Genomic DNA, 25,867 nt, shown 5'->3' on the forward strand with positions numbered 1-25,867 from the left:
ACAACTGACTCCGAGGGAGGAGGGGGCTGGGGATCTGGACTCAGGGTCCAGGGGAGGTAGGGGTTGGGGGTCTGAACTCCTGGGTCTGAGGGAAAAGGGAGCTGGAACCCAGAATCCTGGGTCTGAAAGAGGAGGGCGCTGGGAATCTAGACTCTGGTGCTGGAGGAGGGGCTGGGATCCAGACTGTAGGTCTGAGGGAATAGGGACTGGGGGCCCAGACCCTGAACTGAGGGAAGGGAGGTTAGGTCTGGACTCCTGGACCTGGGAGGGGAAGGAATGGGGTTCTGGATTCCTGAGTCTGACGGTGGAGGGGGCTAGGGACCCAGAACTTTTGAGTCGGGGGCGGGGGGAATAGGCTGAAGTTTTGGTCTGAGGGAGAAGGGGGTAGGGGCTGAATTCTTAAGTCTTTTTAGGAGTGACTTGGAGCCTGGGTTCTTGTGGGAGCAGGGGGCTGCTGCCACTAACTGGAAATGGAAGAAAGATGAGTCTTCTGAGGGCGGAGCAGGCCGCGCCCGCTGCCCCCTGAGAGGTCCAGGATCTGGGAAGGCAGGTTTGGGAGGTAGCGTGACCTGGTTTCCCCTTCCCCTGGGGGCGACGGGACCAGCCCAAGCAGAGCCCAGCGGCCTTGCTGCAATAGGGCTGATGGAGACAGACTTTAGGGAGGACCAGTTACTAGGGGCTTAAGGGGGAATTGCTGTACGGTGGCTGTTCCGTGTGTACCCACCGCCGCCCACCCGTTGCTCTTCCTTCATCCTACAACGCAGGCAAAGGGAAGGCGCGGCTCCCCGCGTTTATTGTAAAATCTTCCATTGAATCTGAATGAATCGAGACCCTCCCCCAACTTCTCTCAGTCGGGTCCCCGCCAGGATTCAAATACCCAGGGGCGCGGGCGGAGAGGCGGAGCCCGACCGTGCATCGGTGGCTAGTAGGGGAAGCTACAGGGCCCCTGACGTCACGGGGGCGGGCTCTCCCACTGAGGGGGCGGGATTACAGGGGGCGGGGCCCGGAGGGGAAGTCTCATTGGGCAAAGTTCCGAGGGGAGGAGCTGTCTGAGGGAGGTGCTCCTGGACCGTAGCCACAGGTGAAGCTGTTCCACGCGGGTGGTGCCAGCTCTGGTGACGTCACGGCGGCGGGGCTACAGGGGCGGAGGTGTCTCCCCGCTGCTTTCCGACCCGGCCGGCCCTGAGGGCGCCAAGCCTGAAGATCCAGAAGGCGTCTCGGGGCAGGTGAGGCCACGCTCCGAGACCTCTGAGGCCAGAGCTCTGCAGTTCCCCGCTACCCTCCTCTCTTGTCGCCCACGGCACGAGGGCTCAGTTGTCTTCCATGGTCTTTCGGATCCAGTCCACGTAGTGGCACACGCTGGTGTACACAGCGGGGCGCCGGGGTCTGGAGCAGGGCTCAGCACCGCCGGACACCACACCCGCCAGGGTCCCATCGCAAACCAGGGGACCCCCAGAGTCACCCTGTGCGCGGCAGAAGAGCAAAGAAACGTTTAAGCAGGTGTATTCATGATATTACACTGGCCACTTCCTCTCAGGAAGCCCCCAGTTTCCTCCTCTCCCAACACCTTAGCATCCAGGCGGCCAGGCCCTCCTCCCTCAGACCCAGGAGTAAGAGCTCATAGCCCTCACCTCACCCCTGCACTTAGGACTCTGGGATCCTAGTCCTCTCTTCCCCCAGGACTTAAAGTCTGTCCTCCCAGTCTCTCCTCCTTTAGATCCTGAAGTCCCGGCCTCCAGTCCCCTTTAAATCCAGGAATCCTGGCCTTGGCCCCATCCTCTCCCAGCACTCAAGTGTCCCGGATCCCTCCTTGCTTTCATCCAGGAATTCTGGGGCCCCCAACTCTCTAATTTCCTAGGATCCAGAAATCTGGCAGGATACCCATTCCCCTCTTCCCCAGAGTAGGTCTTACCTGGCAGGAGCCCCGGCCGCCCTCCCAGAGGCCAGCACAGAGCATACTGTCCGAGATGTGGCCCGGATATGCCCGATGGCAGAGTTCATGATCCAGGATGCTGATGTTGGCACATTGTAGTGTGAGAGGGTACTGCACTGTTGGCAAAAGACAGCCACCCATAGAGTATCAGCAGCTGTGCCCATCACACTCAGCAGCCCCTCCCCCCAGACCCTTCCCTAAGGAACCACTCTCAAAGATAGAAAGACTCTCAAAGATAGACTCTCTCTATCTCAAAGATAGAAACAAGAGATGGTGACAAAGAGAATCATAACATAAAAGAGAAACAGACGTTTGAGGAGAGGGAGAGAGCCAGAGAGAGAGCCAGAGAAACAGAAAGATGGGAGAGCCAAGAGCCAAGAAGAGATACATACACGACCCACAGAGAAAAATAGAGACCATGGCAGGAGTTAGACCTCTTAAGGGGAAAGAGATTCTCAGAGGAAGCAACGAAGAAAGAGAAAAGAGCAAGAAACAGTCCCAGAGATGCCAAGGGAGAAGGTAATGAGAAAAGGAGGAGACATTTATGGTCATTGACAGAGACAAAGATAAAGACTTAAGAGATTCTAGACACAGACAGGGAGATACAGCGTGTATAATATAGAGATGGATAGAGATATGCATATATCCACATATATAATCTAGGGGCATGGATTCAGATGGGCTTGACAGGCAAATAGAAGTGGGTGGAGGGGACTGTGCGGACACAGCAGCCAGTAGGGGGCACTAGAGTGGCCCAGAGAACCGCATCTGGTCCATTGATGCTGCCCAATTGTCACTATTTGGGGAATGTGGGTCCCGCGTTGCCAGTTCTTTGAGTTTTCTCAGCAACTGCAGAAATTTGGCTTTTACGTAAAATCTCCCAAGCTCAGACTCTTTTTTCAAGGCATTTTGAAAACAAAGACTGATGTGGGAGGCTAAATGTGGTTAATGGGTTGCTGATTTATGACTCTGAGAGACGTAGGCCTTATTTCAATTCTATGAAGTGTATATTTTCATATTTAAACATCTCTGAAATCAGGTGCGTCTTCCAGCAAATGGTGTCATACAAGGATCAGGGGAACTTTTTTGCCCTGTTTTTAGTGGTTGTAAACAATGATACATCTAGTAATTTACAGCATCTTGGATTTTTTCCTTATCTATCTATCAAGAGAAGAAAAGGCAGAGATAGAGAAATAGGGGGATTCAGACCCTCAGCATGAGACAGAAGGGATTGGGTTGTGGGCAAGGCTATACCCTTAGGACTGGACACGGCCCCCCAGCCCGAGATGAGACACTGGGTGCCTGGGGAGACGCAGGTCTGGCTGAGGTTGAGGGGCTGCACAGCAGGTCCCAGGTATGCCTTCCTGGGCAGACGGATCAGCATGATGTCATCACTGTGGTCATGCGCCCTGAGGTCTTTGTTGAACCCAGGGTGGGGGAAGAAGTCGGTGGCCCGGAACAGTTGCTCTGGGCCCTCCCATTGCCAGAGGTGGTGCTCCCCAAGGCGGACCCACAGATACCTGTTGGGACAGGCTTCAGAGGTCAGGCTGGGTGTCCACCAGGATGATACGGCTCCACAAGCCCTACACTCTCTCTGGGCCCCATCGTTTCTGTATGACCCAGAGTGCTGTGTGACTTAAAGCAAGGCACACACCCTCTCTGGGCCCCACCTTCTCACTCCATCCCTTCGTCTGCCTCTACCTTTGTAGCTGTCCCCTAAAAGCTCACACCCCTTCCTAGTGCCATACCAAGTGAGCCACCTTCCTTCCTGCCCCACCTGGAGCCTTGGTGGTGACCTGGGTCCCCTGGAACTGTGTAGGCACATGGGGGCTCCACCTACCACACGACAGCCCCACCCCCTGCCCCCACAGGTCTGGTGGCTTCTGTGGGGAGTGGCTCTGTGTGTGTGTGGTGTGTGTGTGTGTATGTGTGTGTGCATGGACGGGGATGGGAAATGGAAAATCCCCAAGCTGGGGTCATGCATGGCCTTAGGCTTCTCCTGTCAGCCATATCCCTCACCCTCAATGCGTGTCTCTCTGAGGCCTGACCTCAAGCTCTCAGTTCACTTGTTCTGCTCTGGGCCCCTGCCCTGGACAACTGGGGACTCTCTGGGGATGTGCATGTCTATTCCTTGGCCTCTGATCTCTGACCTTAAGGACCAGGCTTATGACTGAGAATTCAGGATTGGAAAGAGTATGAGACATTATTTCTATCTCTGTCACCTCGTTGCCTGGGCTCCGTGTCTGGGAAACCAATTTCCCCCAACTCGTCCTCAAGCCTGAATCTTTCCTACCTCCATATCTCTGCTTCTCTCCTTAGTCTTCGGAACTGAAATCTGAACATTCTTCTCCTGGTCTTAAGTACAGACCTGAGCTGAAAGAGGCCCTGTTGTGGAGCAATGCATGATGGGAAATTCCCACACAGCATTCTGTGCTTCATTCAGCACCTGTCTTTCATTCCTGGAGAGAAGAATATCAGAACAAGATGGGCTACCCCTTTCCAGAGGTAATATAGAAATTCTGGATTTCTGCATCAGGTAGATGCTAAGATTCTGTTGGAATTCTAGAATTCCAAGATTCTAACACCCTAGGAATCCACGATTCTAGAATTCTATGTTCTAGAATGCTATGAATCCAATATTCTAACATTCTATATTTCTCTAGGTCAAAAGTCTGGGGTTTTAAGGTTATCTGAATGAAATCAAGGATTTAAAGAGCCTAGAATTCTAGTATTCTGGGTTTATAAAATGAATTTCATCAATCTAGAATTCTGTAATTATTTTTTAATGTATTTTAAAAAGATTTTATTATTTATTTATTTGCCAGAAAGAGAGGGAGGGAGAGCACAAGCAGGGGAAGTAGCAGGCAGAGGAAGAAGCAGGCTCCCTGCTGAGTAAGGAGCCAGACACAGGACTTGATCCCAGGACCCCGGGATCATGACCTGAGCCGAAAGCAGACGCTCAACCAACTGAGCCACCCAGGCGTCCCTAGAATTCTGTAATTCTATGATTTTAGAAATTTAAGAATCTAGAGTTCAAATAGTTTGAGACTCTAGAATTCTCTCAATTAAAACTTTGGGGATTTTAAGACTCTGGAAGGATAGCATTCTAAGATGTTTAATTCACCAGATTCTAGACGTTTATGAATATAAACGTCTAGAATTCGATCGATTCAAGATTCTAGAATTCTTCAAGTCACAGGATTCTGGGATACTGTGAATCAAAGATTCTAGGACCATGAGCTTCTATATTCAATGAACCTAGTTAGAATACTGAACCTAAGATTCTAGGGTTGTGCTGGCCGATACAACTATTGAGCACTTGAAACGTGGCTGGTCCAAATTGAGACATGTCCTATGTGTAAAATACACTTCTGATTTCAAAAGCGTGGTATTAAAAAAGACTAAACTATATCATTCATAAGTATTTAAAAAGGGATTGCATATTAAAATATTTGTTTGACCATGAGAGACTCTTGACTCTGGGGAAACAAACTGAGGGTTGCGGAAGAGAGGGGGTGGGGGGATGGGGTAACTGGGTGATGGGCAGTAAGGAGGGCACGTGATCTCATAAGCACTGGGTGTCATACGCAACTAACGAATCATTGAACACCACATCAAAAACTACTGATGTACTATATGTTGGCTAATCGAATTTAAGTTTAAAAAATAAAATAAAATAAAATAAAATAAAATAAAATAAAATAAAATAAAATAATGGTTTGAGGGTGTCAAGTTAAATCTATTATTAAAATTAATGTTAATCCTTTCTTTTTTACTATTGTAATATGTCTACTAGAAAATTTAAACTTGGGGGGCGCCTGGGTGGCACAGTGGTTAAGCGTTTGCCTTTGGCTCAGGGCGTGATCCCGGGGTCCTGGGATCGAGCCCCACGTCGGGCTCTTCTGCTATGAGCCTGCTTCTTCCTCTCCCACTCCCCCTGCTTGTGTTCCCTCTCTCGCTGGCTGTCTCTATCTCTGTCGAATGAATAAATAAAATCTTAAAAAAAAAAAAAGAAAGAAAGAAAATTTAAACTTGGGGCACCTGGGTGGCTCACTTGGTTAAGTGTCTGCCTTTGGCTCAGGTCATGATCCCAGGGTCCTGGGATCAGAGGGGCTCCCTGCTCAGCAGGGAGTCTGCTTCCCCCTCTGCCCCTCCCCCACCTGTGCACACACACACTCTCTCTCTCTCTCTCCCTCGCTCTGCTCTCTCTCGCTCAAATAAATAAAACCTTACCAAAAAAAAAAAAAGAAAAAAGAAAAGAAAAGAAAAGAAAAGAAAAAGAAAAGAAAATTTAAACTTAACTATGTGGCTGGAGTTTTTACCCACAGGGCCGCGCTGCTCTAGGCTCCTAAGATTCTACCAGTCTGAGTCTCAATTCTAGAATTCACCGAAACTAATGTGGAATTTCGTGGATCTGAGATTTTAGGAGTCTGTGACTCCGGATTTTTCTGGGTCAGAGTCTAGGTTTCCAAGAGTTTTGAATTTTAGACCCTTATAATTAGATTCTTCGGGACTCTAGAATTTGGAGGGTCAACTCTGATTCTAAGAGGTGAACTTTTGGGCACAGAAGAGAAGGCGAAATCCCTCCCAACCACAGCTCCCTCCCTCCTCTACCGAAGGCCCCTTGCCCCCCTCACCCCTCCCCTACCTCCTAACCCCCCCCCCCCCCCGCCCCAGTGGCACCCGGGTCACTCACGGCTTGTGGCAGTGGGCAGCTGTGAGCAGCCAGCGGTCACTGATGAGCGAAGCCCCGCAGAAGAGGTGGGTGAGGTAGAAGAGCCCGGCCTGCCAGGGCTGCGAGTTGGGGCGGCACTCCTCAGCCCCGATGGCTCGGGTGTCTGCCCAGCCATGCCCTGGGGTGAGGTGGAGGCAGAGGGGTCATTGACAGGCACGGTGGGAGGGCTGGGGGAGACGGGCTAGACGCCTAGCAGGAAAGAGCGGAAGCCTGGGAGGTCAAGGGCGAGCTGCCTGGTGGGGGTCCCGGGACCGCGGAAGGGCAGCGGGACCGAGGGCTGGAGCCTCACCTGTCAGAAGAGAAAGCAGAGAACAGACGAATCCCAGCCTCATGACCTCGGGGTGCCTGGGTCTTGAGCACGCGTTCAGGCTGCCCTGTGCTTCTTGAAGGTAAGCCATGCCATCTCCTTCCTCCTCTCTGGGGCCGCCCCTGTGATTAATCTGGGTTGGGAAACGTCCCAGGGGGAGGGGGAAGCCCTGGGGCCTTGACTGGGGGCCTTGGAAATGGAGGCAATGCAGGGGGACCCCCCCTGAGCCGGATGAGCTGGGCCAGGGCTGGACTGAATGGGGGAGGAGCCCTGGGATGCGGAGTCCTCCTGGGATCTCCAGAGAGGGGAACACTCATTCCCATGATCTCAGGATGCAGGACCTGGATACAGGATGTTCTGTGGTCTGGAGGAGGAAGAGGGAAAGACAATCCCTAAGGCTGGTCTGGAGGAGGAAGAGGGAAAGACGATCCCTAAGGCTGGGTCCTAGGTTTATCTTGAATGAAGCTGTGGTGAGCTAGGACCTCTGTCTGGGGCAGGCTGGAGGGATACGCAGGAAGACACCCCCCCCCCAAAAAAAAAGCAGGTGAGGATTGGGAGAAAGAACAGAGACTCAATAGGAAGAAGGCAGGCCAGATGCGGCAAGGCAGGGAAAGAGAGAGAAAATTTAAAAAAGGAGAGAGGAACAGAGGTACAGAAGGATCCAGGGTGAGGGAAGGAGAGAGAGGGAGAGACAGAGACTGAGCAAGGCAGAGACCACAAGAGCCACACACGTGTAAACCCCCTACAGAGCCCTCCCTGCCCCGGGCACGTGGGTCCCTTCCTGCAAGGACAAAAGCCTCTCCTAGAAGGTTGAGGAAATATGGTTCCAACTGGATTGACTCACTCTTGTCATAAGCTACTCTACCCCCTTCTTCATATCCCTACCACCCAAGACCCACATGCCCAGCCTGCCTGGAATAAAGCACTTTCCTTTTCTCTTAATACCACCAGATCTGGGCCAAGTCCTGAGAACATTGCCCTGTTTTTTTCATCTCCCCACCATTGTCCTTCCCATCAGGCCATCCTACCTGCCTCTCTCCCCATCCCTCCTCCTCATCAGATGGGCAGCCCCTGCAGGGCCAAGCCCAGCTCTGATTCATCTCTGTGTCCCCAGAATCACCCATTCGGGGCTGAGCTCTCAGGAGGCCTCAGGAGATGTTAATTAAATGAGTGAATGTCTTTCTCCATATTCTTTTCCTGGTAAACTCCTACTCATCCTTCAAGATTCAACCTAAATGCCCCCTCCTCCAGGAAGTCTCCCCTGATTTCTCAAGGAAGAACGCATCTTTTCCTCCCCTGGACACTCAGAGACTCCTCCACTTTCTGTTGCTATAAGCCTGATTATCACTCTGAGTCTGGGCTCCCCTTGAGTGTGTCACTTGGTGTAGTGGCTTAGAGCATGGACTCTGGAAATGGACCACCTGGGTCCAACTCTCAATGCGGGCAATTATTAGGTGTGTGACCTTGGGCAAGTCACTGGACCCCTCTCAGTTGGCCCATCTATTAAGAAGTAATAATAATCCAGGTTGGGGGGCGATTGAGTGAATCCATAGGAAACACAACAGTACCCGGCACACGGGAGGCATTCGACAAAGGCAGAAAGTCTGTCCGTCTCCTACAGAACCCTGCACCGCCCCCATTATAATACACCTCGCTCTTGGTTGTAGGGTGTCTTTCTCTCCAGACAGGGATGGAAGACCAGAGACACTATGGGTTATGTGCCATACTAACTGCTTCTGATAACATCTCCATAGCTACCTTTTTAAAAAATATTATTTACTTTTTTTTTTTTTTTTAAGCAGGCTCCACGACCAGCATGGAGCCCAACGCAGAGCTCAAACTCAGGACTCTGAGATCAAGACCTGAGCGGAGACCAGGACTCAGATGCCCAGCTGACTGAGTCACCCAGGCGCCCCTTGATAACTACCTTTACTGACCATACTCTGTGCCTGGCAGGTAAGCATTTCATATTATATTGTATCATCTCATTTAATTCTCACAAGAGTCTATCCGATCTCTATTCCACAGAGGGGAAAACTGAGGTCGAGAAAGCATTCAGTAATTTTCTCAAGGTCACAAAGTAAGTGACAGAAATCCATTTCCTTCTCTACCTGGTACACTCCTACTTATCCTTTTAAACCCCAAGCAAATGTCCCCTGATCTGAGAAGACTTCCCTGACTCCTTCGGAAAGAGTCCATGGCCTGTGGGCACCCTGTGCCTCCATCTGGTGCAGCACTGATCAATTTCTGTTAATCCAATGATGTATTGAGCAGCTTCTGCGTGCCAGGCACTGTACCAGGTACTTAAGAAAACTCACAGTGAATAAATCAGAGTCCCTGCTTTCACGGACTGAATCGGGAGAGAGAGGGGACAGACCGTTATGCAGTAGACAAGTAAATGAGGTCATTTCAGCTCTAACAAGTGCTGCAAAAGATATAAACCGAGCAATGGATCATTGTCTTGATGAGGGCAGGGGACCCCTTTCACTGAGGCAATCCTGGAGGGCTTCTCTAAGGAGGTGACTTTTGAATAGAAACCTGAATGACAAGAATGGAAGTCTTGCCTGTCTCCCTGACCTGACTAGCAGCTCCTTGAGGGTAGAGCTTGGGCTGATTCATCTCCAGGACCTAGAGTAGGACACAGCTCAGTAAACACTTGTACCGTGATGACTAAAGGAACCGGCGTTGTGCCTTAAAAAATGAATCGAGTTCCCACCTCCTTCTCTTCTGAGTCTTGCATGACAAACTCAGCTGATATGCCTGAGTGGCGTTTCCTGGGTGTGCTAATGGGGACAGAGGAAGGGAGCCGGAGACTGTGTGCCAGCCTTCTGCGGGCTCTGCGAGGGCAAGGACCTTGTGGTTGTGTGCCCAGCATTCGGCCTGCCATATAACAGGTGCTCGGTAAATTGGCGTTTGAAAGCGCAACAAGGGCAACCGGTGCTGGATGGGACATTTCTGTTGTGTATGTTCAGCTGAGGTTACGTCTCCCCAGTCCGGGCTAAATGGAGGTGCCCAGACATCCGTTAGCCCCGCCTGGGTGCCGTGTAGAGCACCCCCCAGAGTAGGAATATTTACATGGAGACACTTCCAGGGAGAGGAAGAGAACCTTTCTCCTTCTGAATTTTCAGGGTGAAATTTCCAAGCCAATTTGGGCTAGGGTGGGGATGGCGGTGGGCTGGGGCTTATGGGCGTTGGATCAGAGGAGAACGGGGATACAGTGGAGCGGGACTGCAGCTTGCGGTTGGTGAGGGGCTAGATCTCAGAGGACTTCTTTACACGAACTTAGCACCTAAGGCGGGGAGGGTTCCTCTGGTCTTAGAGGCTGAGATGAATCCGGGGTGAGGTCCCTTGGGTTCCAGTGGCCCCAGGAGGGCACAGAAGGGACCAGATGACTCAGAGGTGGCCCAGCTCCTGCTGGGACAGGAGGAACTGGTGTTGGGTGGACCCAGACATGGGGAACAGTGGGAGGGAGGAAGGAAGTGGTTAAGGGGCGCTTCACGGAACTTGAGAGGAAGGTGGGGAATGTGATTCTCCCATCAGCCCTGAGGGATGGCGATGCTGAGGATGGGGCGAGGGGGCTTGGGACTGGGGGCTACCCCTGTGCTTTTCTCTCCAGGACATGGAGTCATTCTCACCAGGACCCGTTCACAGATCATGACAACAGGTAGCATTTATCAGGGCTCACTACCCCCTGCGTTAATGCTTTACTGATAATTACCATAGCAACCTATGCACACGGGTGATGTGATGTCTCTTCACAATGCATCTGTGAGGTAGGCACTTCATTGTCCTGGTTTTCCACAGGAGGGGATAGAGGCCCAGAGAGGATACTTAGCTTGCCCGAGTTCACAGAGCAGGGAGAAGCAGAGGGAGGCAGGGTGAGCGTGTGACAGCTTCTCTCAGACACTGCGTGACCACCAGCTTCCTCACTTCTCTTGAATTAAATTTTGCCACCATTTTTGGGCCTTTGGCTTCAAAGTGCGCAGACAGGGGCAGTGGGTGGGGGGAGGTGAAGGAAGAGGAGAGATGTTAGCAGGTGTGGATGGGCGACGGCGGTTCGAACGGGGCAGGGGGAGAGTCCAGCCCCTGCAAATGCGGAGGAAGGAGCAAGGGGCGGCTGGTGGAGTGGCAGGGCCTCTGGGTCAGTTGGAGCGCATGGTTTTCTCGATCCAGGAGCTGTATTTGCAGATCTGAGTGTAGACAGCTGGATGCTGAGCGGAGCCGCAGGGGTAAACGCCCCATGAAAGGATGCCCTGCAGGGTCTCATCACAGACCAGAGGGCCACCAGAGTCACTCTGGGGGTGGGAGGAGGAGAGATCAAATAAATACACGGACCCAAGGGCTGCCCCTTGGGGGTCTGGGAGAGTGATGGGGAAGGGAGGGGTTTGGGCAGGGCTGGAGTTACGTTTGGGTAAAGATGAGCTTGGGGTGGGGCTGGAATTAAGCATGAGCTTGGGTTGGGATGGGGCTGGACTGGGGGTTGTGGACAGCAGGTGGAGGGATGAGAATGGAAACATGATGGTGCTGGGATTGTAGCTTGTGGCAGGCAAGGGGATGAAGGCGGGTGGAGAGGTAGGGATGGGGTCGGGGTTTAGGAATGGCCTGAAGATGGGAATGCAGTTGAGGATGGGGTGGGAAGTGGGTCGAGCTGGGAACGAATAAGGGGGAGCCGAGGAGATAGTCAGACACGGGGATGACACTGGGCTGGGGTTGGGGACGGGCCCGGGGCCTTCTGATTTCTCATACCTTCCCTAAGCTAGCTCCCATGAGTCAGAGACCCAAACCGGTCAGTCCCTACCTGGCAGGGGTCCTGACCCTGGTCCAGTCCCGCACACATCATGTTGTTGGTGATGACACCAGGGTAGAAGACCTCGCACTCTTTAGGGCTCAGGACAGTGACCTTGGAGCAACTCAGGCCCTTGTTGTACTTCACTGATGGGAGAAAACAGAAGGTAAACCCGGGGCCAGCCCCTAATCCTCCAGGACCCAGGAGTCTATGCCCTCAACCCCTTCCTCCCTCAGACCCAAAGTCCTGGACCTCAAGGTATTTCCCAGGGACCCCCAGCTCTTGCCTCTTCGGGTAGCCGTGGTGCCCCAGCCAGCAACCTGACACTCGTCTCCAGGCTGGGCACAGCGGTAGGGCAGACGCAGGGTCTGGATGCGAGGCCCCAGCACAGCGGGCCTGGCCAGCTTCAGCAGCATGAGGTCATGCTCATCTGTCCGCCTTGGCAGGATGGGGCCCGAGCCCTGGTGGTACTTGGGGTGGATAACGTGGCGAGTGGTCCGCCGGAGCTGCTCGCCCTGGAGCAGGAGCAGGTGGTCGTCCCCGATGCGAGCCCACAGAGGACTAGGGAGGGAAGAGATATATGGGGGCAAAGGCTTCTTAGGGACTGGGACCAGACTCTGAGTCCCTGGGAAGGAGGATACTGGTAGCAGGGTAGGAGCCTGGACTCCTGGGTCTGAGGGAGGAGGGGTCTGAGGGTGAGGACTTCTGGTCTGAGGGAGGAGGTGGCAGGCGAAGAAGGGAGCTGGGGACCTACGTTTTTGGGACACAGGTAAGAACGATCGGGTGTTTGGGTGCCTGAGTTCTGCAAGAATTGAGGGCTGGGGGTCCACCTGGGTAAGCCCTCTTCCTTCCTCCCTCAGTGGAGACTCATGAGGTGAACAATTTCCTTAGTTCTAAATTCCTGACCACACCAGACCCTGACTTCCCAGTTGCATACAACTATCTACCCCTCAATGGAACCCAAGGAGTATCAACAAGACGGGGTGGTGGACGGGCCCAGAAACGCTTAGAAGGACCACACCGCCCCCTGGCGGCCACAGCACACCCCCCCCCCCCTCCTCCTACAGGAAGCCCTCCAGAACTGACTCCCACATGGACTCAAGTGCGGCAGCCCTTCCCGCCCCCACCCCGGGGCCTGCCTCCACAGCCCCTCCGTGGCTGCCCCGAGGAGCTACCCCTACTTGCTGTTCCCGCAGTGCGCAGCTGTGAGCACCCAGCTCTTGTCCACCAGGACGCCCGCGCAGTGGAACGAGAGGCCATTGAAGAGAGAGACCTGCCAGGGCTGCGAACCGCGTGCGCATGGAGCGCCCGAGGCCACGAGGTCCAAGCCCGTGTCGTTTCTGGGGAGCAGCACCGCCTCCGCGGCTGGAAAAAGAAAAGGGGTGGAGATCAGAGCAGGCAAGACAAGGGCTGAGTTTAGGGCCGGAGCTGGGGGGCCCACAGCCAGAACCAGGGAAGCTGGAGGGGGTGGAAATTGGGTGTCCTGCAGGAACCGAATGAAAGTGGGAGGAGAGGGACGGCGGGAAAGGAGGAGGAAGGAATCGAGCGGACTGGAGTGAGGAGAGCGAACTGGGTGCGTCTGGAGGGACAGGGACAGAGCGCCGCGCTCGGAGCAGAGCGGGAATGGAAGGCGACGGGGCCACCAGGGGGCGAGGATAGAACGTGGCGGAGCTTGAGGAGAAGGGGCGGGGACAGCGCAGCGGGTGGAGAGGGGCGAGGGCCAAAGCACCGAGGCAAGACTGGGGAGAAATGGGCGGAGCAAGAAGGGGCGGGGACAGCATGAGACCGAGAGAGGGGCCGGGGTGAGTAAGGGGCTGGGAAAGGAACCCCGGAGAAAGGCGTAGGGATGCAGGCGGAGTGCGGGGGGCGGGACCCCCTGGAGCGGAGCTCGGAGAGGGGCGGGGCTGACTTAGGGGCGAGCCTGCTCCGGATCGGCGGGTGGGTGCTGGGGTCCCCAGAGGAGGAGTGGTGCGCGGGCTTGGTGATGAAAGCACACTCTACCAGGAACCTCCCGCCAAGCCCTGTCCCCCGCCTCACCCCAGAGTTGCGTCACGAGCAGCGGCAGCAGCAGCCTCGCCAGGGCCCGGGTGCCAGAGGCGGTACACAGGTGGAGGTGCGGGGGTCCCATGGCCAGGACCGAGGCTGGGGGGCGAGGACGAGTTAAAACAGATGCCCTGTCAGAGACACCCGCACACCCACCCCACCGCGCCGGTCCGCCCGGCCTGGGCCAACCCAGCCCGCGGAGACCCGCTTAACCTTCGGCCCACAGCCTCGGGGGCGGACGGACGGATGGGAGATTCGGGCCGGAACACGCGATATGGGCACAATGACCCTAATGACGCCCCTCGTGGCGTCCTCCTGACCTACCAATGCCCGAAGGGGGAGCGAGGTCCCAGCCCGAGCTTTCCTGGACTGCCCGTCAAGCAGCGTTTGGGGTTCGCCCTCCTGCACAGGTGGGCGGGGGTCCGAAGCTCAGAGGCGCGCGCCATCGATAGGGAAACTGAGGCTCAAACAGGGCTGCCCGAGACCCGAAGGTACCCACCCATGCTCTCGCGACCCGCCCCTACTAGGGGGAGGTGCATCCCTCCTCACCTGGGAGTCGCTGCTGGGAAGGAGGGAGGAGACCCAGAAGTGCGTCTACCCCGCCGAGTGGGCCGCTGGAATCCTCAGCCCTGGGACCCCTGGCTTGGCCTTCCCTTTTAACCTCGAAGAGCCCGGAAATTTCCCCACCCTCCCCCCCGGGGACTCACTCCCTCCCTTTCCCTCTCCCTAATTATGCTGTGGGTGGGACTGGCACCCAACCTGGGCCCCAGATTCCTGCCCTGGGAGCGGCCCCGGGAATACAGGCTTCTTCTAGAGCCCCAAACACCCTTTTTGGAGCTGGACTCCATGGGGATTCCCCAGGTCTCCTGTTTCAAAAAGTCTTCTCAGGTGGGGGGAGAGAGGATGCCATGTTCCCAGGTAGCCTCAGGGGCTCAGAGATAATGTTGGAGAGAGGCGATGATGACCAAGAGTGAGGAAAATAAACAGGGAAATGCATACTTAGGGACTGAGAAAAGCCAGAATGCTGGCCAGGAGAGAGGGAGGCAGAGAGATAAGACAGATGGAAGGAAAGAGTCAAAGTCGCACAGAGGCACCCAGACAAGGAAAAGAAGAAATCACAGCGATAGAAAGGGGGCAGAGAGAGAACGAGACAGAGCCCCAGAGACAGCGCGAAGCTCTGTGCTGAGCCCATTCCCATAGCCCGAGCCGTGGGCTCACTGTGTGTCCCAGTGACGAGCACCCCTCTTCCTCCTGCTGGAGGGGGGGGGGGGCGCTGCACATCACACCCAAGTGTGCTCACATCGCGTCCTCCCTGCCATCAGTGTGCCTTCAGGTGACACACGGGCCCATGAATCATGGGAGGCCAAGGCCACAGAGGAGGGTCAGTATCACCTGGACCAACTCCCTCCTTTCAGGTGAGGAACCGAGGCTCAGAGAAGGCAGTGACTCACAGAAGGTCACACAGCAAGTCTACCCAACAAACGGGAGGTCCCAGTTCCAGCTCTGGGCTCTGACTCCTCCTGCCAGCAACCTCCCCTGAAAGGCGAGCAGGACGTCAAAAAAGATCCTGAGTTCTGGACCAGCTGTGGGGTATCCTCTCCAGTGGGAACTGAGTTAACTCCAGAGGCTGTTGGGCTCTGCACTACCCGGTGGAACTCTCTACAACGGTGGAAGTGCCCTGTATGAGCCACTCAGGACAGCAGCCAGATGTGGCTACAGAGCATGCGCTGGGTGGGGAGCATGACCAAAGAATTCCTTTTCTGATTTTTGGTCATTTTCATTTAAACGGCCCCATGTGGTTAGTGGCTATGGCACCGGCCAGCACAGGTCCTGGAGGAACTACCGCGCCTGGAGGTTGGAAAGGAAAACAGTGAGAGCTCCTTGTCTTAGGTCTTAATTATGTGCAAGGTGGCTTATTTTACAGATAAGAAAACCGAGCCTCAATCACGGCAGTTTCGCTTGGTAATTAAGAAATCACCTTGCTTAAAAAAAAAAAAAGAAAGAAAGAAAGAAAGAAAGAAAAGCAAGGAAGGGAAAAGGAAAGACAAGACCTTGCTTTAGATTCCTTGCTCGTCTCCTTACTGGCTGTGGGACTCTGAGCACGTGACTTGTTTCTCTGTGCCCAGTTTCCTCATCTGCGAAATGGGCATAATAATGGCACTTAATCTTTGTGAAGATTCAGTTGGTTGATATGTTTAAAAGCCCTTGGATCGGGGTCTGGCATATAGTAAGCAATCCAAAGATTCATTCATTCATTCATTCATTCAGTATTTATTGAAACCTTGGTGAGAGCCAGAAACTGTCTTTGGGGCTTGGGGATACAACAGAGAACCAAACAACTATTCTGTCTCCCAGAATCACAAATTAGTACAAGTCAAGATTTGAACCCGGGCCTCACTGATTCCAAACCCCAAGTTGATTATTAAGCTACAACATCTCTCATCATCAAGGAGGCTGAAAATACATAAAGGTGTCCTCGCTCAGGCTTGACGATTAACAGAAATGAGCAAGAGCCATGTCTCCAAGTAGGGATCGGGGTGTTGGGCTGGTCCTGGCTAGTTGTTCTCCATAGTCTTCTGGATCCAGTCTACATATTTGCAGACTTTTGTATAGACACCAGGCTTTTTGGTGACAGCACACGGATCCTGGCCCCAGGAGATAATGCCTTGAAGAGACCCGTCACAGACCAGAGGGCCCCCAGAGTCACCCTGGGTATGGAGAGAGAGATAACCAGTCAGAAAGGAGGAGTGGCCATGGGAGGGGGGCAGAGTTGGGCACTGTGTTAGGGAGGAGGTGGTGCTGAGATGTTGTAGGGATGGTGTTAGGAGTGGGGTAGAGATTAAGGATGGGGTTGGCGAGATGATTGGGGACGAGGCTGGAGCTATCAGGGGACGATTGGGGCTGGAAATAGGGGTGGAGCCGGGGTCCCGTGGAAGTTAGGAATGGGAACTAGGGGTGGATGTGGAGTTGGGGTCGCAGGGGGAGACGGAGTCAGGGTTGGGAATGAGATTGCAGGTGTAGACGAAGAGACATAGAGGTAGGAGACGGGAATGGGGATGTGGTTGGAAACCCAGGCCCTGCCCCCTGACCTGGCAGGAGTCCTTGCCCTCTTCCCGAACACTGGCACACACCATGGTGTCTGTGATGTTGCCTGGGTAGGCCGTCTCACACTCCTCGTGCTTGATGATGGTGATGTTGGCGCATCGCAAGGTATGGGGCAGGTGCACTGTGGAAACGGCATGAAGGGGTGTGGAAAACGAGGGCCCCAGGTCCCCTTCCCCACACTGCTGTGCCCGCTCTGCACCCACACCACAGCCAGTCCCTGTTCTTCTTGCTTGCAGCCAGCTCATCTCTGTGCTTGTAGCAACAGCACTGGTAATGCGAGCGAGTAAATGTATTATGGCATTCGTTCTGTCCGCACTATCTCTAATCCAGCCCTGGTAGGTGTGCGTGATTATCCTCATTTTATAGAGAAGAAAACCAAGGTTCAGAGAGGTAAAGCCACGTGCTGAGGTCCTACAGCGAGGATCTGGACTCACACATCATGTCTGTCTGACCCCAAGGCCCAGACTTTAGTCTCCACCCTCCCCTGCTCTTACATTTCCCCTCTTTTTTTTTTTTTACTTATCCCACTACTGACACCCCCAGGGAGCCCCCTCTCGTACTCTTGTACTCTGGGACCCTCCCTTCTGAAGGTTCCTCTGGTTCCCTCTGTTCTTCCACAATCGGGATCACCCGCCCCTCCTCCGTGTCCCCCTCTGGAGCCCCTACACTGGGGGCTGGACGTGGTGCCCCAGCCGGAGATGAGGCAGCGGGTGCCAGGAGTGACACAGCGTGATGACAGGGTGAGCGGTCGCACAGCCCTGGTGATGAAGGCTGCTGTCTCCATCTTGACCAGCATGATGTCGTTGCGATGGTCTTTGTTGGGGAGGCTGTTGTTGAAGTCTGGGTGGGGGAAGGACTCCATGGCCATTCGGGTCTGTTCACAGCCATCCCGCCGCTGGAGATTGTGCTCCCCCAAGTGAACTATGTATCGGCTGAGGTGGGAGAGATGGCGGTCAGAGATGGAAGGTCGGGGAGAGGCAGGAGAGGGCAGGTCGGGAGAGACGTGGAGGAGGGAGAAGGGATAAGAGCACCTGAGAGAACAAAGGAACATAGCCCCACTTCTGACCTCATCTGCACTTCCCACCCAAGTCTCCTTCCCAACCCTATCCCCATTCCAGCACCCAACGCCCTTCCCAGCCCCATCCCAGGTCCGACACCTTCCATCTTTCCCTCCGATCTCAGTGTCCATTGTCCACGCTACCCTACCCACACCCATCTTGGACCCCATCATATCCTCCCCCACCCTCAAGCCCCTCTCCATCCATCTCTCCGTCTCCAGCCCCCTGCCGGCCCACCCCAGCCCCCGCACCCACGGCTTGCGGCAGTGAGCGGCTGTCAGGAGCCATTTGGGAGCGATGAGGGTTGCCCCACAGAGCAGCCTTGTCTTCTGGAACAGAGCCACCTGCCAGGGCTGGGAATGAGGAGAGCACTCGTACCCCTTGATGATCCTGGTCTCTCCCCCTACATGCCCTGGAGGGGAGTGAGGGCAAAAGAGGGGGCTCAGACGTGAGACAAGTCCCAGAAGTGGGGGTGGGGAGAACAGAAGGGGTGGGTGGTCTGGGTGCCAGCCTGGCACCCCGCGAGGATGCACTGTCTGGGTGAGCCAGGTATTAAATGATTGAAATCCTTCCATATGGGGTGGTCAGTAGCTACTGTTCTACACTGAGTGTCTCTGGCCCCACTGCAGCTGCCCTGCCCCCCCTCCCCCCGGGACGCTCCTTGACCTCTCCCCATTCCTGCATCTAAAGGGATTATTCTTGGCCCAGCAAGGGGCATTCGGGACCTTATTATGGCTCCTATATCCATTTAGATGCCCTATGGGTTATTCTGTGTTTTCAGCATTGGCTCAGTCAATATCCAGACATAGAGGGTTGAGGGATCCTTGCGATTGGAGTGGGAGGCCCCTGCCCTCCCCCATCCCCCACCATACCTGTCAACAGAGCAAGCATGATTAATTGAAGAATCATCATGGCCTGGAGAGGGGAAGGGCAGGCCCCAGGTTCTTCTGGGAACAAGAAGGGACAAGGGGCCCAATCACTTCATGGGGAGACTCGGGAGGGACTCTTTCATGCCCTCTCCTCCCTCCCCTGCCTGCTCTGGCTCCCCCCAGGGAGAAACAACAGGATTGGAGGACCCCCCGAGTTCCCACAACGTCCCAGCCTCCAAACCTTTAAAATAAATCTTTGGAGTCAAGGTGGCCTTGGAGGAGCCTAATCTCAACTAGAAACTTCTCAGAGCCATAGCCAAGGAAGATGTGGCAGATGCTGGGAGGGGCTTTGGCGGGGGCAAGGGATTGGCTGGCCCTGTGTTAAGTCAGCCATGGTACCTGTGAGATGCATCTGGGAGAATGTTTTCCTTCTTGCCCACCTGAGAGGTGGCCAGGCCCCACCAGTGCCATTCTGCATCCACCCCAGGGTGATATGGGCCCTTTGAGGGCTGCCCGGGGTGCAGTAGGGGGCCCAGCCTGAGACAGGGTTCAGGCCCCGTCCTTCTGAAACACTGCCCCTTCGAAGGACAGACAGGTGGAACTAGGTGGGGCAGGTCAGGGCAAGGGCCAGTGCCCTCAGCTGCCCTGGCCTGCAGGGGGGTGGGGTGGAGGGCTGGATTCAGCTATCAAAGTGGGACCTGAAGTTGGGGGCAGGGCAGCAGCTGGAGAGACAGAGAGGCAGAGAGCACCGGCCCAAACCCAGAAGGACAGAGCAGAGGGAGAAATGGTGTGGAGGCAGAGGCAGCCTGGCTCGCTCCAGGAGCGCAGGAACCGGTGAGAGGGTCTTCCCTTCCCTCCCTGACTCACGGGCTCTGGGACTGGGGCTCTGGGTGCCAGGTGGTGGCGGTGGCCGTGGCGGCTGCGGTGGTTTGGGTGAGAGGCAGATTGGGTCAGAGCATCGGGGCGGAAGGCAGGTGCGGGGTGGCCCGATGACTGGGCCTCCTAGCCCTGCCTTACTGCCCTGGGGGTGGGGTGTGTGTGCCTGCCTGCCCGCCCCTGTCACCTCTCCAAGCCCCTCTTCTAGCAGTTTCTCCCCTCTCTCACATCCTTCCGGGTCTGTCTGTCTCTCTTCATCTCTGCCGGTTGCTGCCTTCTTGTAACTCTGTGGCCATATTTCTCTTTGCCTCTCTGTGCCTGTGCCTTTCTGTCTTTTTGTCTCTCTATCTCTGTGTCTCTCTCAGTCTCTCTCTGCAGGACTCCTTTAATTCTTTATCTTTCTTTGTGTCTCTCTCTGTCTCTGCCTCCCTCCACCTCGTTCTCCCAGGCTCTGTGTCTCTCCTCCTGTCCCTTCCCTTCCGTCCCCAGAGCCCAAGCCCAGGTGGGCCCCTGGCTTCCTCTGGGCCCTCCCTTCTCCACTCCAAGGAGGGGGGGAACTGGGGCGTCACAGAGGTGGGGCTGCTGCCAGCCGAAGGGGCAGGACAGAAGGGTGGGGGAGGCAGGTTGGGGCCTGTGGGAGTCAAGGCCCAGGAAAGGGAGTCAGCCCTCTGCAAGGCCCCAGCCCCTAGGGCTCCTCTGGGGTTTCACTTCTGGCCCCCCCTCCCTCCGCTCCCCTCTCCTGCTTCTGCCTCCCGGGAACCCTGGGGCCCCCATATCCAGCTGTAGCACTTACTCGCTGCGAGACTTAGGTCCGATGACTTCCGAATCTGAGCACCTCAATTTCCTGTCTGCCGATCCCTCTATCTCCGGGCCTGCTTGTTATCAGTGAGATCTCCTGCCTCTCTGTCTTGCCCTCCTTTCTCCCCTAACCAGAAGTGGGGCAAGACGACTGGGTATGGGTTCCTAAGGCAGCCAGCCCTGGCCTCAAACCCCGGCTCTGCCTCTTCCTACCACAGTGACGTGAGCCAAGGAACTCCACCCCGGTGAGGCTCAGTTTCTTCATCTGCAAGATGGGGGGACAGCCCTGCCTTGGGGTGGTTGGGAGGAAGACTCCAGGAGAGCCGAGCACAGCAGGCACCCAGCTAGTATTCCCACGCTGTCACCATCACCCCTCACTCTCCCACTCCAAATTCCCCTTCCATTCACTGGGGAGAAGCTCCCTTTGCACCTTTTGGCCAGCAGTGAAGACAGAACCCAGGGGGTGGGCAGGACTATTTTAAGACCTAGGCTGGGTCCTCTAGCTTCCTAAGGCTACACCCCGTGCTCCATCATCATAGACATATCAAAACGAACCCACATCCCACATTAAATGTAAAGGGTGCCTAACAGCTCCAGCAAAGCCAGGCTGGAATGGGCTAGGTGGAAGAATGTTACATTTTATAGACATTTAATTAAATGGTCGTGAATTTTGATTTTGCAATTTTCATTTGGTATTTTGGGGCCACTAATTTTCCCCCCTCAGGTCCTTCATGGGCACTGTTCCGAAAGTGCTGGATGGAGAAAAAAAATGGCCCTCATTTTTATTGTTATAAGTAACGTTTTCTCCTCCGTTCCTGCGTGACCCCTAAGGGAAAACTCTCGGCTCTGTGGTCTCTACTCCTACATGTGTGGGTAGGGGAATGGAGGGGCCTCCCTCCTGCGTCAGCCAGCACCGGGATATCAAATAGACAGACATAGCTCCAGTTACATTTATTCCAGGAAGACACACCTTCCTTCCTCCCCCAACCATGGGACTTAGAAGGGCTGGCTGGAGTTGGAGTTCTGCGAAGAAGATCCCCAGCCCAAGAAGAGGGGGAGCCAGGGGTGATAACGGAGGAGGCGTTGGTGCTCCGAGGGTCAGTCAGTGTAGCCCCCAAGCTGAGGGGTGGACCTGGGGGGAGCAGGTTAGTTCTTCCTCATGACCATCCGGATCCAGTCCACGTATTTGCAAATATTGGTGTAGACCCCTGGGATGCCTTTTTGCCCACAAGGCTCCACGGTCCCCCAGGACACCAGACCCTGAAGGACTCCTCCGCATACCAGGGGGCCCCCAGAGTCACCCTGGAATACAGAAGAAGAAGCAGCACCAAATGAGTAAGGGAGAAATCCTGTTCCCATTGACCTTTCCCCGACTCCCAAACCCATTCCCAGGTCTTGAAGACAGAGGCTCCAAGCCTGGTTATCAGAGAAGAGCATTGCTGCGTTCCCTGAATTCCCTCCACGGCAGGGACTGACCAACAGGGAAGAACACACTGTCCCTAAGGCTCCAATCCCAGGGCAGGCAGGACTTCATAAAAGGTGGGGGAGGGTATTCTCTCTAGGACAATAGCTAGAGCTCTGACCAATGAGTGAAGAGAGTATCTTCAAGGGCCAATCCTAGCAAAGGAGGTGGGGAACAATGGGAGTTCTATAGAGGACGATTGGCTGGGGTCCTGGCCAATGAGGGAAAGAGCACTGCCATCAGTGACCAGTCCCAGCAAAGGAAGGCGGGATCTATAAACGTTGTCTTAGGCACAAAGGCTGTAGCCTTAGCCAGTAGGGTGGGGCTGCCTCCAACCTGGAGGACCCAAAAAAACGAGGTAGCCGAATTCGAGGGCAGGAGAGGCCAGCAGTCTCTTTTCCTGCCTCCATCCTAGATTTTCTCACTCTCGCCTGGGGGATGGTATGGGGAGAGACAACCGGTTACACATCTCAGTTCCAAATCCCTGCCAGCTCTTTGCCTTCCCCTACCTTCCTCTCTTACACTCCTTCTCCTGGGCCCCTCCCATCTTTCCTTCTCTGTTCCCTCCCCCTCTCTATTCTCCACCCACGCCCCCCTCTCTGTCTTCCATCACCTGGCTCTCCCTGCCTTATCCTGCGCCTCCCCTTCTTTCTGACCACATCTGTCTCTCCCCCATCCCCCCTGCTCTGTCCCCAACTTCCTACCCCGGGTGACCATGCATTGCCCTCAATCACTCACCTGGCAGGCATCCGCCCCTTCCTTGCCACTGGCACACACCATGTTGTCCGTGATTCTCCCGGGGAACACAGCCTGGCAGGTCGCACTGGAAACGATGGAGACATTGAGGCATTGGAGCAGGTCCGGGAATGGGTCTGGAGGTGGAAGATAGAAGCCACAGGGTTTCCCAAAGCTCCCCACTTGGGGGCCACCTTCCTCTACTCAAGGAAGCCAAATCTAAGTCTGTACCCTGCCCTTTTCCTGTGACCCTCCCCACTACAATCCACAAACTTCTGAATTTCAAATTTATGACTTTTTTTCATAGTGACCTTTGCCCCAGTTCATTGGCCCAGTCCCCGGACCTTTAACGTATGACTCTGAGTGCCATTACTCAAGATACCCTCTATCCCTCCAACCTCAGAAGCAATGAATCCAGACCCACTTTTCTCCTTAAATTCTGGATGCTGTGGCCTTTGACCTCCAATCTTACTATACTTAGATCCCAACTTGACCTCAGGTTCCCTGTCTGTCTCCAGACCCCACATTCCTTGTCTTCTCTTAAATTTCCAAAGTCAGCAATAAACCATTGGTCCCAACTCCAAAGTGACTTATGATCCCTGTTTATTTGACCCCAGGCTTCATGACCCCTAGCCTCTAGGGCGTCTAATCCCAGATCATTGGTCCCCAATCGAATCCCAGTTTCCACCCTCAGATTATGGCCAGCTTGCACAACATCTGGATCCCACATCCTCAACTCTACAATGACCTCTAACACTAGAGTCCATGACCCATGACCCCAAGATCCTATTTATATATGCCTTTTACTCCAGTCTGATGAACCCTGCCATCACTCTGGCCTCTAACCATATCCCGATCCATGACTTCTGACTCTATACCTAACCCCTGCACCACTTTGACTCCCAAGACGCCTGGTCCTCCATGATCTTTGACCCCAACCACAGTCCTCACGTTTGACCTTGATCCATCCATCTGCTGAAATGGCATGCCTCCTGCTCTCTCACCCTACACTCCAGACTCTGCCCATCCTGACCCTGACCCTGATGTCCCCTTACTCCATGGTTGATTCGTGATGCCCCAGCCCGAGATCTGGCACTTGGTGCCGGCCACCGCACAGGTGGTGGGCAGGGGCAGGGGCTGGACGCTGCGAGTCAAGGGGACGGGGGTGCCCAGTCGCAGGAGCCGGAGGTCATTGTCATGGTTGTGCCGGGCTCCCTGGTAGCCGGGGTGGGTCACGGAGAAGCCGCTGCGCCGGATCTGCTCCGTCCAGTCCAGCTTACTGAGGCTGTGCTCCCCCAGGCGCACCCAGTACCTGCTGGGGGTCAAGGCGGCTCAGCAGGGGTGGGTGGGGGGCCCTGGCTCCCAGGCCCTCCATCCTCTCTCTGCTGCTCTGCACCTCCATCTGTCCTCAACTCCCTGGCAAGCTTGCTCTGTCTCTCCCCTCTGTCACCATTTTTCCATTTCCCGTTTGCCTACTTCTCCTCCCCAAGCCCCTGCTTCTCTGTCCCTTTCTGGTTCTCTTAGCTGAGGCAGAGACATCCAACTGTCATGCTCACTGCTCTGTTCCCAGCACCTAGAGGCTGCCTAGGCTGTCAGCACCCTCAGCTCAAGGAACGAGTGAGTAATGCGTGGATTCTCTCTGTTCTGTGCCCGAATCAATCCGCCTCTTCATGTCTGAAACTTCCCTTTTGAAAAAACTTCGGCGTTTCAGACCTAGAAAGCTCAATCCCCTCATTTTACAGATGGGACTGCTGGGGCCCAGAGAGGTTGCCCAGACTGGGTCAGAGAAAGGCTGGGATGGTGACAGAGGTCATATGGGAAGGAAGGGCAACACAAAGGAATGGGAACAAGTAGGTGGGCAAGTTCCAGGACCCTTCCTGTCCTCCAACCCTACCACCCCACCTAGCCCCACCCCAGGCCCATTGTTGAGGAAGTCCTACTCTTGGTCTAACCTCAGACCTTCTCGTTGCAGGACCATCTCCTTAATCCTTGATACTCCCCTCTCCTGAGCCCCTACACTGAGGGCTCCCTTTCCCACCACCTTTCCTTTGCCTACCCCTGGAAGGGACCACCCAGACAGGGGCTTACCTGCCACTGCAGTGAGCAGCTGTGAGGACCCACCTGCGGTCAATGAGGACCCCCCCACAGCGCAGGTTGGTACCCTCAAACAGCCCCACCTGCCAAGGCTGTGAGGGACGGGCACATTCCTTGCCTTTGACAATCTTCTCTGTGGCCGGTTGACTGAGCCCTGAGGACAGGGGTGTGGGCCGGAGACATGGGGTCAGAGATCTAGAGATTGGGAGTCAGAGATAGGAAGAGAGATGCAGAGATGAAGACACAGAGAGGCAAGAGAAGGGCAGAGGCCCTGAGAGAGAGCTGGGAACAGGCAGACACAGACCAAGTGACAAATATGAAAAGACCCGGCAAAGCCCAGAGACACAAAGAGAAAGAGAAAGAGAAAAAAAGAGATACTTAAAGATAAGACGGAGACAGAGACAGAGATCCAGAGAGAGAGAGGGGAAGGACAGAGGCATAGTGACAGGAAGACACAGAGGACAGATGGACTGAAAAATACAGGGGGACAGAGGTGCCAGGGCCCCGAGAGCTGGAGGTGAGCAGAGGCACAGAGGCATCCCCCTGCCCTCCTCAGTGCCAAGCTGGGGACCAGACCTGGAAGGGGAGATGAGGCCCCAGTCCCCCTGGGGAACTCACCAGTAACGGAGAGGAGGAACAGGATGCTGGAACCCAGGGTGGCCCGCCTCCAGGTCCTGGGAAATGTGGGGGAATCTCAGAGATGGCCCTTTCCCTGTCAGCCCACCCTTGCTTTGCTCACCCTCCCACCAGCGACTCCCAAGAGGACAGGATGCTGGCCCATCCCCCTCTGTCTTGGGTGTCACCCCATTGGTGACCACCTGCCCCCTCCTCACCTTATCCCTCTGTCTGCTGGGTCCTCCATGTGGCTGTCACAGTTTCGGCCTCTCTGTCTCTGCTATCTGTCTGTCCACTACCTGCCTGTCCTGTCAGTCATCCACCTGCCACCCTGCCAGTCAACTCTCCCACTGTCCACCTGGCTTCTCAACCACCTGTCATGCTGCCCCACCGGTCCCCCTCCTTCTGTCTGTCTGCCCCAGACCGGCAGCTGACACAGCTTTTAACTCTC

At 55.1% G+C, this 25,867-nt stretch overlaps 4 protein-coding genes across 5 annotated transcripts; all 4 read right to left on the bottom strand.

Moving 5' to 3' along the window:
* Positions 1-1,310: 1,310 nt before the first annotated feature.
* On the bottom strand, positions 1,311-7,000 carry KLK9 (kallikrein related peptidase 9). Its single transcript, XM_045775068.2, has 5 exons — positions 6,958-7,000; positions 6,630-6,786; positions 3,188-3,453; positions 1,913-2,049; positions 1,311-1,463 (listed from the first exon to the last, which is right to left on the bottom strand). Exons 1-5 carry the CDS (start codon positions 6,998-7,000, stop codon positions 1,311-1,313), a joined length of 756 nt encoding a protein of 251 aa, XP_045631024.1.
* Positions 7,001-10,734: 3,734 nt separating this feature from the next.
* KLK10 (kallikrein related peptidase 10) lies at positions 10,735-13,889 on the bottom strand. Its single transcript, XM_045775073.2, has 5 exons — positions 13,799-13,889; positions 12,943-13,126; positions 12,048-12,322; positions 11,774-11,907; positions 10,735-11,270 (listed from the first exon to the last, which is right to left on the bottom strand). Exons 1-5 carry the CDS (start codon positions 13,887-13,889, stop codon positions 11,118-11,120), a joined length of 837 nt encoding a protein of 278 aa, XP_045631029.1. The 3' UTR covers positions 10,735-11,117.
* Positions 13,890-16,307: 2,418 nt separating this feature from the next.
* On the bottom strand, positions 16,308-18,906 carry KLK11 (kallikrein related peptidase 11). 2 transcript variants are annotated; one of them, XM_045775148.2, is made up of 5 exons: positions 18,840-18,906; positions 18,223-18,379; positions 17,576-17,841; positions 16,894-17,030; positions 16,308-16,512 (listed from the first exon to the last, which is right to left on the bottom strand). In XM_045775148.2, the coding sequence occupies exons 1-5, from the start codon at positions 18,877-18,879 to the stop codon at positions 16,360-16,362; spliced, it is 753 nt and encodes a 250-aa protein (XP_045631104.1). In that variant the 5' UTR covers positions 18,880-18,906; the 3' UTR covers positions 16,308-16,359. The 2 variants fall into 2 exon arrangements, with proteins under 2 accessions (XP_045631104.1, XP_045631102.1); XM_045775146.2 differs by having other exon boundaries at positions 17,576-17,940; positions 18,205-18,379; positions 18,840-18,879.
* Positions 18,907-21,525: 2,619 nt separating this feature from the next.
* On the bottom strand, positions 21,526-25,663 carry KLK12 (kallikrein related peptidase 12). Its single transcript, XM_045775206.2, has 6 exons — positions 25,635-25,663; positions 25,420-25,475; positions 24,796-24,955; positions 23,763-24,022; positions 22,711-22,844; positions 21,526-21,812 (listed from the first exon to the last, which is right to left on the bottom strand). Exons 1-6 carry the CDS (start codon positions 25,661-25,663, stop codon positions 21,657-21,659), a joined length of 795 nt encoding a protein of 264 aa, XP_045631162.2. The 3' UTR covers positions 21,526-21,656.
* Positions 25,664-25,867: the final 204 nt, after the last annotated feature.

The sequence above is a fragment of the Ursus americanus genome, chromosome 21 (assembly GCF_024610735.1).
Source record: "Ursus americanus isolate L20-20 chromosome 21, mUrsAme1.1.p, whole genome shotgun sequence".
NCBI classification, from domain to species: Eukaryota; Metazoa; Chordata; class Mammalia; order Carnivora; family Ursidae; genus Ursus; species Ursus americanus.

Coding starts and splice junctions, on each gene's coding strand:
- KLK9 (XM_045775068.2), bottom strand. CDS start 7,000: ATGAGGCTGGGATTCGTCTGTTCTCTGCTTTCTCTTCTGACAG. Junction 6,787..6,957: donor TCTGCTTTCTCTTCTGACAG/GTGAGGCTCCAG, acceptor ACCTCACCCCAG/GGCATGGCTGGGCAGACACC. Junction 3,454..6,629: donor GCTGCCCACTGCCACAAGCC/GTGAGTGACCCG, acceptor CTGTCCCAACAG/GTATCTGTGGGTCCGCCTTG.
- KLK11 (XM_045775146.2), bottom strand. CDS start 18,879: ATGATGATTCTTCAATTAATCATGCTTGCTCTGTTGACAG. Junction 18,380..18,839: donor CATGCTTGCTCTGTTGACAG/GTATGGTGGGGG, acceptor ACTCCCCTCCAG/GGCATGTAGGGGGAGAGACC. Junction 17,031..17,575: donor CACCACGTCCAGCCCCCAGT/GTAGGGGCTCCA, acceptor CCGTTTCCACAG/TGCACCTGCCCCATACCTTG.
- KLK12 (XM_045775206.2), bottom strand. CDS start 25,663: ATGGAGGACCCAGCAGACAGAGGGATAAG. Junction 25,476..25,634: donor CCAGCAGACAGAGGGATAAG/GTGAGGAGGGGG, acceptor CACATTTCCCAG/GACCTGGAGGCGGGCCACCC. Junction 21,813..22,710: donor AAGGGGCGGATGCCTGCCAG/GTGAGTGATTGA, acceptor TCTGTATTCCAG/GGTGACTCTGGGGGCCCCCT.
- KLK10 (XM_045775073.2), bottom strand. CDS start 13,889: ATGGGACCCCCGCACCTCCACCTGTGTACCGCCTCTGGCACCCGGGCC. Junction 13,127..13,798: donor GCTCGTGACGCAACTCTGGG/GTGAGGCGGGGG, acceptor TTCTTTTTCCAG/CCGCGGAGGCGGTGCTGCTC. Junction 12,323..12,942: donor GCGCACTGCGGGAACAGCAA/GTAGGGGTAGCT, acceptor TTCCCTCCCTAG/TCCTCTGTGGGCTCGCATCG.